The sequence below is a fragment of the Symphalangus syndactylus genome, chromosome 6 (assembly GCF_028878055.3).
Source record: "Symphalangus syndactylus isolate Jambi chromosome 6, NHGRI_mSymSyn1-v2.1_pri, whole genome shotgun sequence".
Lineage (NCBI taxonomy): Eukaryota > Metazoa > Chordata > Mammalia > Primates > Hylobatidae > Symphalangus > Symphalangus syndactylus.
In genome coordinates this window covers 59,133,940-59,153,874 of record NC_072428.2, presented here as the reverse complement: position 1 = coordinate 59,153,874, position 19,935 = coordinate 59,133,940, and the positions used below count along the sequence as shown (strand labels likewise).

The 19,935-nt window shown below is 39.1% G+C and overlaps 1 protein-coding gene across 17 annotated transcripts in view; it reads left to right on the top strand.

Annotated features, from left to right (window-relative positions):
• The window catches only part of NARS2 (asparaginyl-tRNA synthetase 2, mitochondrial), a 149,205-nt gene that overhangs the window by 123,363 nt on the left and 5,907 nt on the right, over positions 1-19,935 (top strand). For 11 of the 17 annotated variants that reach the window (XM_055283085.2, XM_055283086.2, XM_063641450.1 and 8 more), the window contains one exon: positions 18,070-18,167. In XM_055283085.2, the coding sequence (XP_055139060.1) occupies positions 18,070-18,167 (98 nt within the window). The other 6 variants (XR_010121363.1, XR_010121365.1, XR_010121364.1 and 3 more) reach the window with 6 other exon arrangements.

The following is a 19,935-nucleotide window of genomic DNA, read 5'->3' as shown; positions in this document are numbered from 1 at the left end:
TCCTGTACAGATTTATCCATTTCTATCTATTCATCAGGTGTTGGAATTCTTCAAGGCCCAGTCCTTGGTGGTCTCTGTTTTCCTCATGTTATTTCATCTGTATCTATTGCTTACTGTTTATTCTCTCAGAAGTTTTTATCTCTAATCCAGACTTCTTCTCTGAGCTCTAGACTCATATACATTCATCCCTCAGTATCCTCAGGGATTAGTTCCAGGACATCCTACCCACTAGCCCCCTCTCAGATAGCAAAATTCGAGGATACTAATGAGTCCCTTATGTAAAATGACGTAGTATGCATATAACCTATGCACATCCTCCTGTATACTTTAAATAATTTATAGGTTACTTATAATACCTAATACAATGTAAATGCTAGGTAAATAGTTGTTATACTGTATTGTTTAGGGAAATAATGGCAAGAAAAATATCTGTACATGTTAGTTACAGATACAGCCATTCATTTGTTTCTCCTGAATATTTTAAATCTGCTGTTGGTTGAATCCACAAATGCAGAACCTCTGAATACAGAGGGCTGACTCACTGACTGCCTCATTGACTGCCATTTACATATCTCAAAGGCATCTCAGACACAGCACATCCAAAATTGAACCTATGATTTCTCCTCTCCTCCCAGCAAATTTGATCTTCTTTCAATATTCTGTAATCATCTAATTGTACCTGCCAGATACCTGAGTCATCTCAGAAGTCTTCGTTTCTCATTTCCTCCATTGACTAAGTTCTGTCGTTTTGCGCTGCTAAATATCTCTCACATCCATTCGTTTCTCTTCATTTCCTCTTTTACCTTTTCAGATAAAGATACTGCCTAGACTACTTTAGTAGCCTCCTAAGTGATCTTCATATATCCATTCTTCCCTCTTCTGAATCAGTTCTCCCATTTTAGTGTGAGTTTTTATAAAATGTAAATCCTGGCTGGGCACAGTGGCTCATGCCTGTAATCCCTGCACCTTGGGAGCCTGAGGTGCACAGATCACTTGATCCCAGGAGTTCCAGACCAGCCTGGACAACATAATGAGACTCCATCTCCATTTAAAAAAAAAAAAAAACAGTTAACCCAATCATGTTGTCACTCTTCTTAAAACCATTCAGTGGCCTCCCTTTGCTCCTAGGATAAAAGCCAAAATCCTTTATGTCGCCTGCAATGCCCAGTAGAATGTGGTTGTGTCTCCTTCTCTAGTCTGTTGTACTGTGGGGCTCCACTTTGTTCTCTCCTAACACCACCCTTCTTCTGTGTCTTCAGACGTGCAGTTCTTTCTCTCACCTCAGACTCTGCATATATTGTTCCTTCAATCTAGAACGGTCTTCTTCATCTAAATAATTTTACTTACTGATATTTATACTCAATCACCATTTCCTCAGAGAAGCCTTTCTTGACCCTCTAGTCTGAGTCAGAGGCCCCTGTTAGACGCTACAGTCGTACCATGTTAAGTTTCACACCCAGAGATACTAACTCTTAATCCATCATAACCTTTAACAGTTGTAATTTTACATCTATGTGCATGACTATTTAATTAATGACACTTTCCTCTGTGTCAAAAGACGTGAGGACTTCCGTATTAGTCCATTTTCACGCTGCTGATAAAGACGTACCCAAGACTGGAAAGAAAAAGAGGTTTAATGGATTCACAGTTCCACATGGCTGGGGAGGCCGCACAATCATGGCAGAAAGTGAAAGGCACTTCTTACATGGCAGCAGCAAGAGAGAATGAGAGAGAAGCGAAAGCGGACACCTCTTATGAAACCATCAGATTGGCTGGGTGTGGTGGCTTACTCCTGTAATCCCAGCACTTTGGGAGGCCAAGGCGGGCGGATCACCTGAGGTAGAGGATTCAAGACCAGCCTGACCAACATGGAGAAACCCCGTCTCTACTAAAAATACAAAATTGGGCGTGGTGGTGCACACCTGTAATCCCAGCTACTTGGGAGGCTGAGGCAGGAGAATCACTTGAACCCGGGAGGCAGAGGTTGCAGTGAGCCGAGATTGCACCATTGCACTCCAGCCTGGGCAACAAGAGCAAAACTATGTCTCAAAAAAAAAAAAAAAAAAAAAAACCCACCATCAGATTGGCTGGTGCAGTGGCTCATGCTTGTAATCTCAGCACTTTGGAAGGCCAAGGCTGGTGGATCACCTGAGATCAGGAGTTCGAGACCAGCCTGACCAACAAGGTGAAACCCCGTCTCTACTAAAAATACAAAAAGTAGCCAGGCATGGTGGCAGGCACCTGTAGTCCCAGCTCGGGAGGCTGAGACAGGAGAATTGCTTGAACCCAGGAGGCAGAGTTGCAGTGAACTGAGATCACACCACTGCAGTCCAGCCTGGGCAACAGAGCGAGACTCCATCTCAAAACAAACAAACAAAAAAAACTCACCATCAGATCTCCTTAGACTTATTCACTACCACAAGAACAGTATGGGGAAAGTATCCCCATGATTCAGTTATCTCCCACCAGGTCCCTCCCACAACAAGTGGGAATTATGGAAGTACAATTCAAGATGAGATTTGGGTGGGGACACCCAGCCAAACCGTAGCAACTTCTTTTTCATTCATCAGTATATTCCTAGTGGAATGCCTGGGGCATGGTGGACACCTAGTATCCATGTGGTGGATGGATGAATGGATTAATGAATCAAATCCAACAAAGTTTAAGACACACTGTCTACGAGTAGTGAGTTGATCTGCTGTGAATTTGCTGGGAAGCTAAAAAGCATCTTTAATTTTGTGAGTGGTAGCAACATGGCATAAAGGAAAGTCTAGTGGCTATAGAATTAGACACTCTTGGGTTCAAGTCCCCAACTCTGTATTATAAACTATGTGATCTTAAATCTGCCACCTAATCTCTTGTGTCTTAATTTCCTGATTTGTAAAAATGAGAGCATAATATATTATGGAGTTGTGAGGATTAAATCAAGTAATATAAGAAAAGTACATAGCTGTGTTTTAGGAAGTAGGTAGTCAATAGGTATGAAGTTGTCTCTTCCTACTTTCTAAATTTTAATAAAATTTTTCCCTTTCATGTTTAGTTGACATGTAATAATTGCATGTATTTATGGAATATAGAATGGTATTTTGGTATATGTATATAATACTGATCAAATTAGGGTAATTAGCATGTTCGTCACCTCAAACATTTTTCATTTCTTTGTGTTGTGAATATTCAAAATCCTCTCATCCAGCTTTTTGAAAATATACTATAAATTTTAATTAACCATATTCACCCTATATTGGTGCAGAATACCAGCACTCATTCCTCCTATCTAGCTATAATATTGTGTCTACTAACGAACCTCTCCCCACCCTTCCAAGCCCCTGATACACGCTGTTCTACTATTTCCCATGACCTCAAAAAAATTTTTTGTTCCCACATATGAATGAGAACATACAGTATTTATCTGTGCTTGACTTTAAATTTTGATAGAATCTTTATTATGATAAAGTACAATAATGTTATAATTGTGTGTGTGTGTGTGTGTGTGTTTACATAATATGTTATAACATAAGATTCCTTAAAAGGTAGTTCTCTCATAGACCGCACTCATAAGTATCTTACCTTCAGCAGTACTGGGAAACCTTCATTATGACACAGTCTCTCTGGTAATGTGGTCTCACACCCTAAAGGCGTTATACTGGGACTTTAACATACTTCCATAATTTATGCAGTACTAGAGTATATAGCTTCTCAGAGCTAAACTATTCAAATATAATTTATTTAAACTAGTTACATTAGCCATAGAGAATAACATTGGTACATTAGCAACGTACATTTCTTTTCGATCCATTTGTATGAAGTGCCTGCTTCTATCCCTCGTTTGTTGTTTTCTGGTGAAGGAAGAAGCTTTGGGCCAGATGACTAAATTCTGTTTCTTTTAGTAGGGCTGTAATAACTGGCTGTGAGTAGGTTCGCAAGAGTTCCTGTAATGGATGCAGTGCAGTCTTGAAAAAAATAAGACAGGTATGTTTCATAGGTGCCTTCTTTAGGGAACCAAAAGAGAAGGATGGGGAAATATCTAATCTACACTTGTAACTTTTGGCCAGAGGGTAATAAATAGTAAAATGGTATGTTTTTACAGTTATAATTTATCTTCCTATCCCCGCCTCTCAGTAGAAATGAAGGTATGCACTGTGGTGTACTGAAAAGTACACAGGATGCAGAGTGGTTCTGGGTTTGAAATCTAGATACCTTACTAGTTACCTATGTCACCTTAGGCAAGTCTCTGCAATCTTTCAGCCTCAATTTCTCCCTCTGTATAATCAGAGAATTGGATTAAGTGACCTCTAAAGTATTATCTCTCTAAGATTCTCTGATTTCCTGTAGCCTAAGTTTTTCTTCATTTGCATGGATAAGACTAACTTACAAATTACTGAGCATATTTGATCATTTGAAAGGGACAGATCATGGGAAAATGAATCTAAACAAACATGCAAAATGCCATATGCCTCTGAGGCTGGTCTCTGGGTAAGTCCCTCAAAGCCAGGTGGCAGGTGTTCAGCTGGGGGAGTGGCTTCATGGAGAAGAATATTCATTTATTCTACACATGTGTAATTAGGAAAAAGTGACTGCCCCTCAGTCCTTAATGAGATGCCACAATCACCAGGTAGTGTTCTAATTTTCAAAATTATATCAGTATTACTTAGCAAACCAGAGAAAGGTAAGCATTAGTGGGCATTCAATAAAGTATATACTGTGAAGTCAACTCAGAAAGGAGAATACTCAGCCAAGGGGTGTGTAATGAATTTCCCTGAGCTGTGGCTAATTAACCAACCTGCATCAAAATAGCTCGAGCCACAAACCAACAGAAATAGTGATGAAGGGAATTGCCAATTTTTCCCATATCTAGGACTAAAGAGAATCCTAGAAATTTATGTCAAAATTGAAAGTATCCATTTCAGTCTGTCTTAAAATATTTTGAGATTCTTTATTATGACATATTTTATATTAATACTTTGAATTGTAGAGGTAGGGAACATAGGGAAGAGAAATCCTTTTATGTATGTGATACAGACTTCTAAGGTTCTGTTACCAAACTGTTTCTCCCATTTCAGTCTTCCCAGTGTCTTAATTGAACAAGTTTGGTTAAAGCAACTGAGATAAAAGTGAACGTAGATGCCTCCTAAGTCTTTTGGTAAAGTAAGAGTGTCGAGGAATCTTCATTATTAAGAGAAGCAAGGAAAAGACATTTAGGGAGTTGAGAAATTATTTATATTGTCTCACTTAACTAAATAAGATTAACTAACTTTGTAAAATTAGAGAAGAGATAACTTAAAATATGGCAGACAGAGGAAAATGGAAGAAAAGATTAACAAAGATTAAATTTTTGACATTCCAAATTGACATCTATTATTGAGTACCTGTGTGGCAAGCATAATGTTAAAGCATTCAAAAGAGAAAACAATAATGTTTATCGAGTATGTGCCAACAATTAACTTTTATTCCTTTCTTACAGATGAGGCTGCTACCTCTCAGTGCAGCAGTATAGTCCCTCGTGCAAAATCGCACAGCTAGTAGGTATTGAAGCTAGGCTGTAGAGGCAGAAATACAGCATGTATGGCAGCTTCATTAGAATCTTGGTCTTTCTGGGAGTGAAAAGTTTGTGTGGGGTGGCAGGAAGAGCTATGGACTCAGAGCCAGGAGACTTGAGTTTTGTTCCTGGATATACCATTGATCTATCTTGTCCTCGGTATTCTCAGGGGATCATAGGCAACCTCATTTGTTGATAGGGAAATGCAAATTAAAACCACAGAAAGACACCACTACGTACCAGCTAGAATGGATAAGATGAAAAAGCCTGTGATTCCAGTTGTTGGTGACAATGTTAGGAATACACTCTCCTATGCTGCTGGTAGAAGTATAATTTGCTACAATCACTTTGGAAACTATTAGGCATTACCTACTCAAGCTGAATATATGCATATTCTGTGATCCAGCCGTTTCTCTCGAAATGTGTACATATATGCCCTAAAATATGTATAGGACTGTTCACAGCAATACTCTTTGTAATAGGTTGAAACTGGGGGGAAAACTAGACCAACAACAGTAGAATAAATAACTAGATTGTAGCATATTTATGTAATGGGGCACTATTCAGCAATGAGAATAAATAAGGAAGAAGTATGTCATGAATTTTCCTGGGCTGGGGTTAATGAACTGACCTACATCAAAACAGCTGGAGCCTCACACCAGCAGATACACCAATGAAGAGAATTGCCAATAAACAAACTATTGCTGCATGTATCACCATAATGAATCCCACAAATATACTTTGAGTAAAAGAAGCCAAACACAGAATAGTATATACCGTATGATACTATTTCTAGAAAGTTCAAAAATTGACAGAACTGCCCTCTGGTGATAGAGGTCAGGAAAGAGGTTACTTTTGGTCGGGGTAGTAACTAAAAGAAGACCTTAGGAGGACTTTTTTGGGGTACTGCTACTGTTCAATTTATTGATCCATATGATGCTTCATGGTGTGTTTGTGAAAATTTATAGAACTGTATACTAGTTATTTGTGTACTTTTTATACATATTTTATACTTGAAGTTTACTTTAAAAGGGGATTACACACTTGTATCATCATAGGTTTGTTGTGGAAATCAGATGAACAAATGTTTTTAAAATTGCCTTAAAAATTAAAATTCTATGCTGTAAAAATAATGGAGTAAGGAATTATTGGGTGATAAAGATAGCTAGACAAGATAGGAACAATTATGGAGAGATTGGAGTGTTACAGATAGCTTGGGCTTTATCCAGTTAAAAATAGAGAGGCATTGTATGTCTTCTAAGATACTGGCAAGATGAAAAAATTAACCTGACATACAGAATGGATTGGGGAGGGGGGGAATTAAAGACACGTAAGATAATTATGGGACTTTTGCTTATAATCTCAACGGTGAAAATGGAGAGAAAGAAATGAAACTAAAACATTCTGAAGGAGTAAACAGTGGTCTGTGTGTTAGTCCATTTTACGAAAATACAGTTGCTCGAAGTTGCTATAAAAAATACCTGAGACTGGCTGGGCATGGTGGCTCACGCTTGTGATCCCAGCACTTTGGGAGGCCAAGGCAGGCGAATCACAAGGTCAGGAGTTCGAGACCAGCCTGGCCAACATGGTGAAACCCGTCTCTACTAAAAATACAAAAAATTAGCTGGGCGTAGTGGCCGGTGCCTGTAATCCCAGCTACTTGGGAGGCTGAGGCAGGAGAATCGCTTGAACCCGGGAGGTGGAGGTTGCAGTGAGCCGAGATCACGCCACTGCACTCCAGCCCAGGCGACAGAATGAGACTACATCAAAAAAAAAAAAAACACCTGAGACTTGGTAATTTATAAAACGAAGAGTTTTATTTGGCTCATGGTTCTGCAGACTGTACAAGAATGGCATCAACTTCTCAACTTCTGGTGTGGCCTCAGGAAGCTTTTACTCATGACAAAAAGGCAAAGAGGGAACAGGCATGTCACACAGCAAAACAGAGCAAGAAAGAAGGGAAGAGATATCAGTCTGTTTTAAACAACCAGTTCTCATGTGAACTAATAGAGCAAGAACCCATTACCATGGGAATGGCACAACGCCATTCATGAGGAGGCCACCCCCATGATCTAACACCCGCCCCTAGGCCCCACCTCCAACATTGGGGGGTCACATTTCAATGTGAAATTGGGAGGGCACAAATATCCAAACCATATCAGTCTATGAAATAAACTAGAAAGAAAAGATAAGGAAGAGAGAGGAGTCACAAGTGATTCCCATAGGTCATACTTTAATTATAAAAAGTAGAGTGGTGCCGTTTACTGAAATGTCCTCTCTCAAGTGGAGGAACTCATAAGTGAACCTTTGTGGAGTTCTCAACTGATGTGTTCTTCTGGTTCACTTGAAATTTAGAGCTCCCTAAGGAAGGAAGAAATGTGGTAAATCAGTCTTGACCATGAGGGAAAGGGAATACATATTTGGGAGCAAGGTAAGAATTCCATTCCTTTGAAGCCATTAGTAGTATCTTTGCAAAATGTAAGACTTTTGCCTCTTTCAGACAGCAGCAGTAGTAAAACTGGCTAGCAATTATAGTAGCCAAAGTCCATTTTCAGTCATTGTTGCCTGCAGCCCATCTGCATCTCTTCACCATCACATCTGGAAAGCCCTTTTTCCTAATTGTACCTAGTTTGTTTTTAGGGCCAAAATACTGTGTATTTCAGCAGTTACAGCAAAAACCACAAACATGTTTCCTATGGTTTGTGGAACATTGTTTTTCTTCTGATACTAGTGGGTAACCTTGCCCCATTGTTGGTAACAGCCTGTGAGAAACTGAATAAGGAGGTGTTCAATTTGTGGTTTTCATCAATATTTAAAAATACTGAGATAGGTGGGAAGAGAGGTGGCAGAGGAAGGGACATTAAACTTTTTCCCTCTTTCAACTTTAGCGTGGAAAAGGTTATGTATTGTAAGCCTTGTTCCTATCTAGCCAATGTTTTTTTTTTAATTCAGGGTCTGAGTTTTATTTTCAGTACATTGATTGGAATCAAAGAGTCAGAAGGGAGTGTCATAAATAGAAATCAGGGTTTGTTCAGCTTGAATACCAACACAAACTATTTCTAGACAGCATGCCACTGCAGCTGTGTGACTTAAGCAGAATCAAAACTCATATTAAGTGGAGGAAGATGTGTTAGAGAGCATTCTGGGCCTACAAGATGTGCCCAAAGTGGAACTGGTTTTGTTAAGGAATGGAGGAATTAGGGAAAGCTTAGGAAAATGATTTGTAGTCTCCATTGTTACCTGTGTAGGAGAGTAAAAGGTCGGCAGAGCTAAAGTTCTTCTGCTTAGTTCAAGCCTCCCAGCGATGCATAGAAACACAGTAGAGATTTTTAGTTGCAAAAGTGCTCAAATTTGGTCAACTTTAAAGAAGTTTTGCTCTGCAACCAGTGAATTCCTTAATGATAGATTTAGTTCTGGTTCCTTTTCATTATATAACTCATTACTCCCAGTAACCACCAGACCTACAGATAAACTATGTGTATTTTCTGGTCCTACCTTCCTTTCTCTTTGAATCATATCTTTTTCCATAAAGTACAGATGATTGTCCACTCAGAAGGACTTTTAAAAATTCAAGTTTATGGCTGATTTTTGGCTGTGGTTAATTGAAGTTCCAAGAAAAAGAGTAATATAGGAAGGCTGTTATTTGGAGGGTTCCTATGCCATTATTTATCATCTTAGAAATAATCATAGAGCTGGGCATGGTGACTCATGCCTGTCATCCCACCACTTTGGGAGGTAGAAGCAGGAAGGTCGCTTGAGCCAAGGAGTTTGAGACCAGTGTGGGCAACATATTGAGACCCTGTCTGTACAAAAAAAAAAATAACCTGGTGTGGTAATCTGTGCCTGTAATCTAGCTACTCAAAGAGGCTGAGTTAGGAGGATTGCTTGAGCCTGGGAGGTCAAGGCGGCATTGAGCCACACTCATACCACTGCACTCCAGCCTAAGTGGCAGAGTGAGACCCTGTCTCAAAAAAAAAAAAAAAAAAAAATCGGCCAGACACGGTGGCTCACGCCTGTAATCCCAGCACTTTAGGAGGCGGAGGCAGGTGGATTACAAGGTCAAGAGATCGAGACCAGCCTGGCCAACATGGTGAAACCCGGTCTCTGCTAAAAATATAAAAAATTAGCTGGGCATGGTGACGAGCTCCTGTAGTCCCAGCTACTCGGGAGGCTGAGGCAGGAAAATCTCTTGAACCTGGGAGGCAGAGGTTGCAATGAGCTGAGATCGCACCACTACACTCCAGCCTGGCAACAGAGTGAGACTCTATCTCAAAAAAAAATTTAAAAAAATTAAAAAAAAAGAATCATAGATGAAACTCATAAATAACATCTAACTAGAAGATATGGATACTTCCTAACAGGAAGTTCAAAAGCTTGCAGCTCGTCTCCCAGGGCAAAGATGATGTGCTCCGGCTTGCTTAAGATGTGCTCTAGAGTCCGGCTATTTGGAGAGCCTGGCATGCAACAGCCAAATGGGCAGAAAATGGGTATTGATGGTAGCTCAATTTCAGAGTCACCTTTGCAGTACTCTAAAAGCACACTGGAATTGGCTGGAAGAGCCATTAGTAGACAATCAATATCTGAGCTTTTGATAGTGACCATGGTCTATATGATTATTTGTGGTACTTTATCTGTATTTTTCTTGTAGCACCTAATGCTTTATGGTTAGCTATGATAAAATCTAATCTCTACTATAGCACTTTTTATTTATTCATGAACCCTCCCCACTTTCCTTAATCAAAGTTAATTCCTCCTGTCTTTATTGTCCTTGGCTCTGTAAGCCAGTCTCAGCCTCCCATAAACCACAGACCTGCCTGCCCATAAAGGCAAGTTGTCATCACCAGCAAATGCCAACTTTCTTGTTTCCAACCTGCTTGCACTCTTAACCGGCTCCCAATAACTTGTGAAACACACAATCAAGTTTTTGTCATTACTTCTCCAAGAAATGTGTGTAATTGCGTGTTTGTATTATATCTTTATGTACCTTTTATCTCTAGGAGAATCGAGGAGAAAGAGGTAGTTTTTCTAGTAACTAGCCCAGTTGTTACCAGGGGGAGATGCAAGGTAGAAGAATTCTACCTGGAATTTCAGTCCTAACTAAAAAGTATGAAAATTTGAGGGAATTGTTCTAATGTGATCTTTAGAGAATGCAGTATTTTTGATATACCAGAAGAAAGTACACTCTGTGTATTCAAAATGTGTCTTTATTTGTAATTGAAGAATACTCTGCTGTATTATAACTTCTCAGAGAGTGTGCAGAATCTTTAGCTAGGTAGGAGGATATAGTTATAAAAGAAAAACAGGAAGTATTGGAATCTGATATGGTGGAAAGGAAACCAAACCTGAAGTAAAAGAGAAAAGAAGAATGTTACGTGGAGGAAGAAAAGACAACAAGGGCTGGGCACAGTGGCTCACACCTGTAATCCCAGCACTTTGGAGGCCCAGGTGGGCAGATAACTTGAGGTCGGGAGTTAGAGGCCTGTCTGCCCAACATGGTGAAACCTCATCTCTACTACAAAAATTAGCTATAAAAATTAGCCAGGCATGGTGGCATGCACCGGTAATACCAGCTACTCGGGAGGCTGAGGCAGGAGAGTCAGTTGAACCTGAGAAGCGGAGGTTGCAGTGAGCTGAGATCACACCACTGCATTCCAGCCTGGGCAACGGAGTGAGACTCAGTCTCGGGAAAAAAAAAAAAAAGACAAGGCTTTTGTGGGCTTTTCTTCAGAGATTCACCTGACCTTGTTGAAAAAGAAATAGTACCATTTGGTCCTGAAATAATTATGAGACGTTGTAAGGAATGCTTTGCTCAAAAGGTACAGATACCTTAAGAGCGGAAGCCACTTTGCACTCCTGTCAAGGAAACATACAGGAAATTGACCCACTGGAGAGAATGTGAATTTTCAGACCATGTAGGCAAAGAAAGAACAAAGATGATATGTGTTCCTCCTGCATACCATAAAATTAGTACCAAGTAAAGATACAGTAGTGGTGTGGGACTGTATCCAGATGTCTTCTAAAATTTTTATTCCATGAAAATAGCCTATTTTGATAAGTTCTTCCATACTGATTTGTTTATCTCCCAAAGTACAGAGGAAGAAAGTAGGGGAACTACTGTTCTGCCTTTAATTCTAATTAACATTGAAGGATTGTTTGGGAGGATGGAAGTTTAAGAGTCCACATAGATGAGGAAAAAGCAACATGGAAAACTGTTTTATGTGCACGTATAGTTTCTGCTTCTCCCTCAGTGGGAAATATGCTTCTCCATCCCATTGATGTGACCTGTGTCATATGACTTGCATTGGTCGAGGAATGTGAGAAGTGACATACATACGTTGCTTCTGTACAAATGCTTTTAGTACATAGTCATCCATGCTCTTTTTTCCCATCTGCCCCAAGACCAACAGTACCCTAGAAAGAGATTATTCTATCAGTTTTAGACCAGGATGGACATGTGGCCTATGTTTTTAAAAGGCCATCCATTGTTTTAAACTAGTGGTTCTCAACCAGGGATTATTACGTTCCCCTCCTTCTTCACCAAGGAACATTTGCAGTGTCTGGAGATGTTCTTGGTTGTCACAACAAGGGGAGTATAACCGGCCTCTAGTGGGTAGAGGCCAGTTATACTGCTAAATATCCCACAGTGCACAGTTGAGGCCTCCACAACGAAGAAGTATCTAGTTAAAAATATTATTAATGCTGAGATTGAGAAACCTGGTTCTAAGCTTCTGGAGTTGTTTGTGACTATAGCTTAGCCTAGCCTATCCTGACTAATACAACAACTTTCACCTTAATTTTATAACAAGTGCAGCAATAGTTGTGCATAACCAGTTAGGTACACTGGAAATTAGGAAGGCAAGTTTGGGAGAAAAAAAAATTTTTTTTTAATGTAGCTATCCTACTATGGTATAAGATTTTTAAGGTGACTCGGCCAGGCGCGATGGCTCACGCCTGTAATCGCAGCACTTTGGGAGGCTGAGGCAGGTGGATCACAAGGTCAGGAGATCGAGACCATCCTGGCTAACATGGTGAAACTCTGTCTCTACTAAAAATACAAAAAAATTAGCCGGGCATGGTGGCAGGTGCCTGTAGTCCCAGCTACTCGGGAGGCTGAGGCAGGAGAATGGCATGAACCAGGGAGGTGGAGTTTGCAGCGAGCCGAGATCGCACCACTGCACTCCAGCCTGGGTGACGGAGCAAGACTCCATCTCAAAAAAACATTTTTAAGGTGACTCAAAAGGTTTAGAAACTTCCAGTTACACAACTATAACTGTGCAGTTGCAGATATTCCAGATAAATAAAAGCCATAGAGAAAAGTCAGTGTGGTTACACAGTGAACTCTCTCCTGAACTCAAATATTAAAGGAAGTTTATAATCAAAGATAAATATGAGTCTTTTATATTCCTTTAAACATAGCATTAAAAGAATTAAAATCCAAAATTAACATGGTTTAGATCTGCATGCAAAGATCCCCAGAGGACTTTTGTTTTAGTTATCTTAAGCAGCAAGAGCCAGCAACAAGTACATCTCTCGTTTGATGCTCATGAACTACATAGAGAAAGCAGAACATCTTACCAAGGATTGCCTCATCTTCCTCATCACTGGCCACCAGCCTCATCTGGACTACCTCCTTCCGGTTATTCCATAGTCTCTGGTTCTCCAGCATCTTTTTGAGGCAGTAGACCTTTCTAACCCTAGCTTTAAGCTTTACATGTACTTAAAGTATCAAAAGTGATTACTGCTGGGCACAGTGGTTCACATCTGTAATCCCAGCACTTTGGGAGGATGAGGCGGGTGGATCACGAGGTCAGGAGTTCAAGACCAGCCTGGCCAACTTGGTGAAACCGCGTCTCTGCTAAAAATACAAAAATTAGCTGGGCACGGTGGCACATGCCTGTAATCCCAGCTACTCGGGAGGCTGAGGCGGAGGTTGCAGTGAGCCAAGATCGCGCCACAGCACTGCAGCCTGGGCTACAGAGCGAGATTCTGTCTCAAAAAAACAACAACAACAAAAGTGATTACTACCCACCCTTGTCCTATGGAATCACTCCTATTTTGAAACCTTGAAAATGATAGATTTTGAATATACCTATCTCTTCTTTTTTGTTTTGTTTCGTCTGGTTCTGACAAGTCATTGTTTCATGTATATAGTGAGTATATGCAACATTCTAATGTTATGGGGTATAATGTACTGTTTTGATATGTGTATACAATGTGGTATGATTAAATCAAACTAATTAGTATATCCTTCACCTGACCTATCATTTTTATAGTGAGACATTTGAAATTTACTTTTAGTTATTTAAAAATATATAATATATATTGTTGACTCTAGTCACTTTGTATGTAATACATCTCAAAATCTATTCTTCTGCCTGAAATTTTGCACCTTTTGATTAATAACTCATTCCTCTGTCTATCTGAAACTTTGTACCCTTTGATCAGCAACTCTTCATTCCCTTCCTTCCCACTCCAGCCTCTGGTAACCATCATTCCATTATCTATTTCTATTTGTTCAGCTTATTAGATTCCATATATAAGTGAAATTATGTGGTATTTGTCTTTCTGTGGTTGGCATATTTCACTTAGCACATTATCCTCTGGATTCATCCATGTGTCAGAAGTGACTGGATTTACCCCCTTCTTAAGGCTGTGAATAGGATTTTATTGTGTGTATATATACACAATATTTGTCCATTCATCTGTTGATGGGCACGTAGGTTGTTTCTGTATCTTTACTATTGTGAGTAATGCTGCAGTGAACATTAGAGTGCAGATATCACCACCAATATACTGATTTCTGTTCCTTTGGATATATATACCCAGAAGTGGGATTGCTGAGGTGTATGTTCTGTTTTTAGATTTTTGAGGAACTTCCATACCATTTCTCATAATGGCTGTACTAATTTACGTTCCCACCAACAGTGTATAAGAGTTCCTTTTCTCTGTATCCTCTCCAAACTTATTTTTCATCTTTTTTATAACAGCCATTCAAAGCTGGGCCTGGTGGTGGCATGTGCCTATAATCCCAGCTACTTAGGAGGCTGAGGCGCAGGAGATTGCTTGAACCCAGGAGTTCAAGTCCAGCCTGAGCAACATAGCAAGACCCCATCTATATTTAAAAATATAATTGTAGAAAGGAAAAAAAAAACACTCTAACAGGTGTGAAGCGATAACTCAGTGTGGTTTTATTTTTCATTTTCTTAATAGTTAGTGATGTTGAGCATTTTTTCTTGTACCTGTTAGTCATTTGTATGTTTTTTTTTTTTGAGAAATGTCTGTTCAGTTCCTTTACCTTTTTTTAATCACGTTATTTTCTTGTTGAGTTGTATGAGTTCCTTATGTATTTTGGGTATTAACCCCTTATAAGATGTATGGTTTGCAAATATTTTCTCCCATTCTTTGAGTTGTCTCTTCACTTTGTTAATTGTTTCCTTTGCTGTGCAGAAACTTTTTAGTTTAATACTGTCTCATTTGTCTGGTTTTGCATTGGTTGTCTGTGCTTTTGGAGTCATCTCCAAAAAAATCATCGCCCAGACTAATGTCATAGAACTTTTTCTCTATATTTATTTCTAGTAGTTTTATGATTTCAGATCTTATATTTAAATCTTTAATCCATTTTGAGTTAATTTTAGAGCTAAACAAAGATGGAATGCTCTGTTTCAAGGATACTGTTTCTCAGGCTTTAAATATTTTCAAGCAGAGGCCAGAGAGCCACTGGTTGACTATTGTCTTCCAAAGTTGATAGCCTATAATTCTAAATTTAACACTCTGGATTGAAGGTAAGAAAAGAACAAAATTTTTACCATGTGTCTCTCAACTCCTGTCATATTTTAGCCATATCTAAAAGCAAGACATCAGGAAATAAAGATACCAGACTTTCTCCTTGCTCTGAGGACAGAAGGGATAACTGCAGGGTCCTCATTAGAGCCCAGCCATATTAATTGTGTAGCTGTTCTCTCTCACTCTGATTCAGCCTAGTGATGAGGGTCAGAGCTGATGTTTTTCTCTTTAATGATAGTAATGAGAATAAGGTGTACAGCATTGGGGCACGATCTTGAATTATTCTTTATTGTTGACTATTCGTAAAGTATTTCTCAATCAAAAGTTTCTAAATCAAAACTGGGAAGGGGATGGCTTAACGGCAAAGTGAGGCAAAGTTTTTAAAATATTTATAATGTGACATTTAAAGATTTAAATGTGTTTTATGGATTCCTCATTTTTCATTTGTTACATGAAATCTTAGTTTTTTACCTTCAGGTTCTTGAGCTTAAAAATGTCTACCTGCCCAAAAGACAGGAAAGTCACAAAATAATACAGATAGCAAATAAATATAAATTTTTTTTTGAGACAAGGTGTTGCTTGTCTCCTAGACTAGAGTACGGGTGGTATGATCATGGCTCACTGTAACTTCGAACTCCTGGGCTCTAGTGATCTTCCTGCCTGAGCTTGACAAGTAGCTGGGACCACAGGCATGCACCACCACACCCAGCTGCAAATAAACACTTTTAAATTGTTTTGTAGGGACGGAGTCTTGCTGTGTTGCCCAGGCTGGTCTCAAGTTCCTGGCCTCAAGCAGTCCTCCCACCTCAGCTTCCCAAGTAACCAAGACTATAAGCACATGCCACCATGTCCAGCCACAAATAAACATTTAAAAATTTTTTTTAAATTATTTTTTGGGGGACAGACAAAATCTCGCTCTGTCATCCAGGCTGGAGTACAGTGGCATGATCTTGGCTCACTGCAACCTCCGCCTCATGAGTTCAAGCAATTCCTTGTGCCTCAGCCTCCAGAACAGCTGGGACTACAGGCATGTGCCACTGCACCTGGCTAATTTTTGTATTTTTGGCAGAGAGGGGGGTTTCACTACTTTGGCCGGGCTGGTCTCGAACTCCTGACCTCAGGTGATCCACCCACCTTGGCCTCCTAAAGTGTTGGGATTACAGGCGTGAGCCACTGCACCCGGCCTGAAAAATTAAATATTACTAATTTAATAATTGAAGAAATGTAATTAATTTAGTAATACTAATTAGTAATTGAAGAAATACAAATTAAAATATTAAGTTATCATTTTCCTTTACTAAGAGTTTTTTGATGTTTTCTATTGTAAAACTATAATACATGTTTAGTATAGAAAATAAGAAAATACAAATAAAAGAGGAAAACAATTTTAAAATACTTGTAATCTCATCACAGTAGCAACACAACATCTCATTATGTAGATGATAGTCTTTTTTCTATCCATGTCTAAAACTTATCTAATAGTCTGTTGATGTACATTTGAACTTTTTGTCATAAGTAATGCTGTAGTAAACATCTTGCATGTTAATCTTTTTTTGCATCTCTGATTTTCTTAGGATGGGTTCCTTGAACTGCTTGCTGAGTCAAAACGTATTGCATTTTTCAGGCGTTTGGTTATCTGTTGTCAAATTGCTGACCAGAAAGGTTGTATCAGTTATATGAGCTTATTGGTTTATCCATTCTGTTATCTGTATTGTTTATCTTATTTTCCTATATTTTTTCTTTCAGACTTAGTCTTGCAGATATATTGTTTTCTTATCACCTTTTTTTTTTTTTTTTTTTGAGACAGAGTCTTGCTCTGTGGCCCAGGCTAGAATGCAGTGGTGCAATCTCGGCTCGCTGTGACCTCCACCTCCTGGGTTCAAGCAATTCTCCTGCCTCGGCCTCCCAAGTAGCTGGGATTACAGGCATGCACCACCAAGCCCAATTAATTTTTTGTATTTTAGTAGAGACGGGGGTTGTACCATGTTGCCCACAAGGTGGTCTCAAACTCCTGAGCTCAGGCAGTCTGCCCACCTCAGCCTCCCAAAGTGCTAGGATTACAGGTATGAGCTACTGTGCCCAGCCATCATCTCCATTTTGATAACTCCAGAATGGTATCTTGTTCTTTTAATTTTGTACTTCTTTGATTAATAATCAGAATTTATTTTATATGTCCTAGTAACAATACTACAAATTAAACTCTTCATTGCCACATTATAAGAAAAAACAGACAAAAATACACACACCTTAAATGTTCAACTAAAAAGGAAAGCTGTTAAATAATTATAATTCTAATCAATAAACTATTAAACATTAAAGCTATTAAAACAATATGAAGTATTTTTACTAACATAGGAAAAATATTAGTTTGTAATATTAGATAAGACAAGTGGTAAGTTTTTATCTGTAATTATACTTTGTATAAGGGAAAAAATCTGAAAAGAAATCCAGAAAAATGTAATTTTTTGGTGCTGATAGGTGATTTTGAATGTTTCATAATTTTTAACACTTTCCACATTTTTATAATTAACATTTCTATCACATTTATGAAGAAAATACATTTGTGTTCAGTATACCACACAAATGGTGCAAGAGAGAGGAAATTGTCCACTTGTAATTTGTATGTAGTCAGTAAGATTCTGGTAGGTAGGTAATTAGCCATTGCCAAAACGTGAAAGGTTTACTTACTTCAGAAACTGACTGTTGGAATCACCTGAAATTATAATGCTAATAATTTTTTTTTTCCTTAGGTTGCTGCTGTTGATCTTCTGGTTCCTGGAGTTGGGGAACTCTTTGGAGGAGGCCTCAGAGAAGAACGATACCATTTCTTAGAAGAGCGCTTAGCCAGGTACTGGTCAGACCTAAAAGAAACACAATTGGGAAATTGAGCATAAGGCACTCAAAGGTGGTCATTGCATAGTAACAGAGTGAAGACCCTGGGCCTAGGCCCCTGACAGAACTGGATCTCAGATTCTCTTATGTCCTTGAGCAAGTTGTTAGTTTATCTCTGAGCTTCCCTTTCTTCAGGAATGGAGCTCTTACATGAAAAATCCACAGTGATATTTGCCCATTTTTACATACCTTTCCCTATGGAAAGTAGCTTTTTAAAAAGTTGAGAATAGAGAGCTCCCCCTTAAAGCTTGTCCTACTTTTTTTTTTTTTTTTTTTTTTTTTTTTTGAGACGGAGTCTCACTCAGTTGCCCAGGCTGGAGTGCAGTGGCGTGATCTTGGCTCACTGCAAGCTCCGACTCCCAGGTTCACGCCATTCTCCTGCCTCAGCCTCCCGAGTAGCTGGGACTACAGGCGCCCGCCACCACGCCCAGCTAATTTTTTGTATTTTTTAGTAGTGACAGGGTTTCACCGTGTTAGCCAGGATGGTCTTGATCTCCTGACCTCGTGATCCGCCCGCCTCGGCCTCCCAGAGTGCTGGGATTACAGGCGTGAGCCACTGCACCCAGCCAGCTTGTCCTACATTTTTATCTTATGTGTATTCTTTATTTACTCTCAATTATGATTGGCAGACTTCTATAGGGACATAAAGACAGACTCTGAGCCGGGGAAAGGATGAAGTTGGGGAAAGAAAACTAGTCAGATAGCATTTAGAATAAGCACATTTCACTTCCTCAGATTCTCTTCTATGTAAGGGTCTTGATTTAGCTGTTTGAATAACTTTAAGTTGCTGTTTGAGAACTGGGAAACAAATCTGTAAACACATAGAGAATGTTTTGGAGATGGGAAGTAAGGAATCGTGTTTCTAATTGAACCGCCACTCCTAAATATACATTTATATGCCATAATGACTTCCTAAACTAACCATACCTGTTTTCTGTGATTTCTACTTTAGTAAAAGTACTGCCAGACTTAAAAAAAAAAAAAAAAAAGACTTTACCATGTCTGTATGCTTCATTCTCTCCAGATAGTACTGGGTTTCATAGTAATCTGGAAAAGCCATAATTGTTTGAAAATATTCTGTTAGCCATTTGTGAGGCCTTCTTTTCCTAACGGGGAAAATGCTTTGAAAGTTGATGCTTTTTCAAAGTCCCAACCTATATGTAAATCTCTTGGGTTACTTAGTTTTGTTATCCCACTCATCTGAACTGCTCTACTGGGTTAGGATCCAAAAGAAAGGGGATGGATAAATAGGTTTGAGGAAGACTGTATTCGTTAGACGACGAACTCCTTACTACTATTACGGTGTTAAAAAAGTCCTGAGAAAGTTGTGGAATTGAAGGTCAGACCGTAGTTGGAAAAAATCTGAGTATTCTCTTTGTTTTTTAAAAAGCACAATAAAAATCACACATGGCAAGAAACCTCATCTGTTGAAAGATTAATTGGTCTGTTTTCTTTGCTTGCTTCCTTCCTCCAGGAAACCTTTCCTCATAACATTAAATGTTTACCTAATACCTGATAATAGCCACATCTGTCTTTCATAATGAAGTGGATATATATGATTCCCTATTTCAGGGATCTGTCTGTGGCTGCTCTTCATGTTTTCTGTATTTTTGTATATTTGAATTTTTCGTATTCCTGGTCACATTAGATGCACTATAGTCTGAAACACATTTTTTAAAGGGCTGAGTTGAATTTCAATTAGCACTAAGAATTTAAAATTGTAT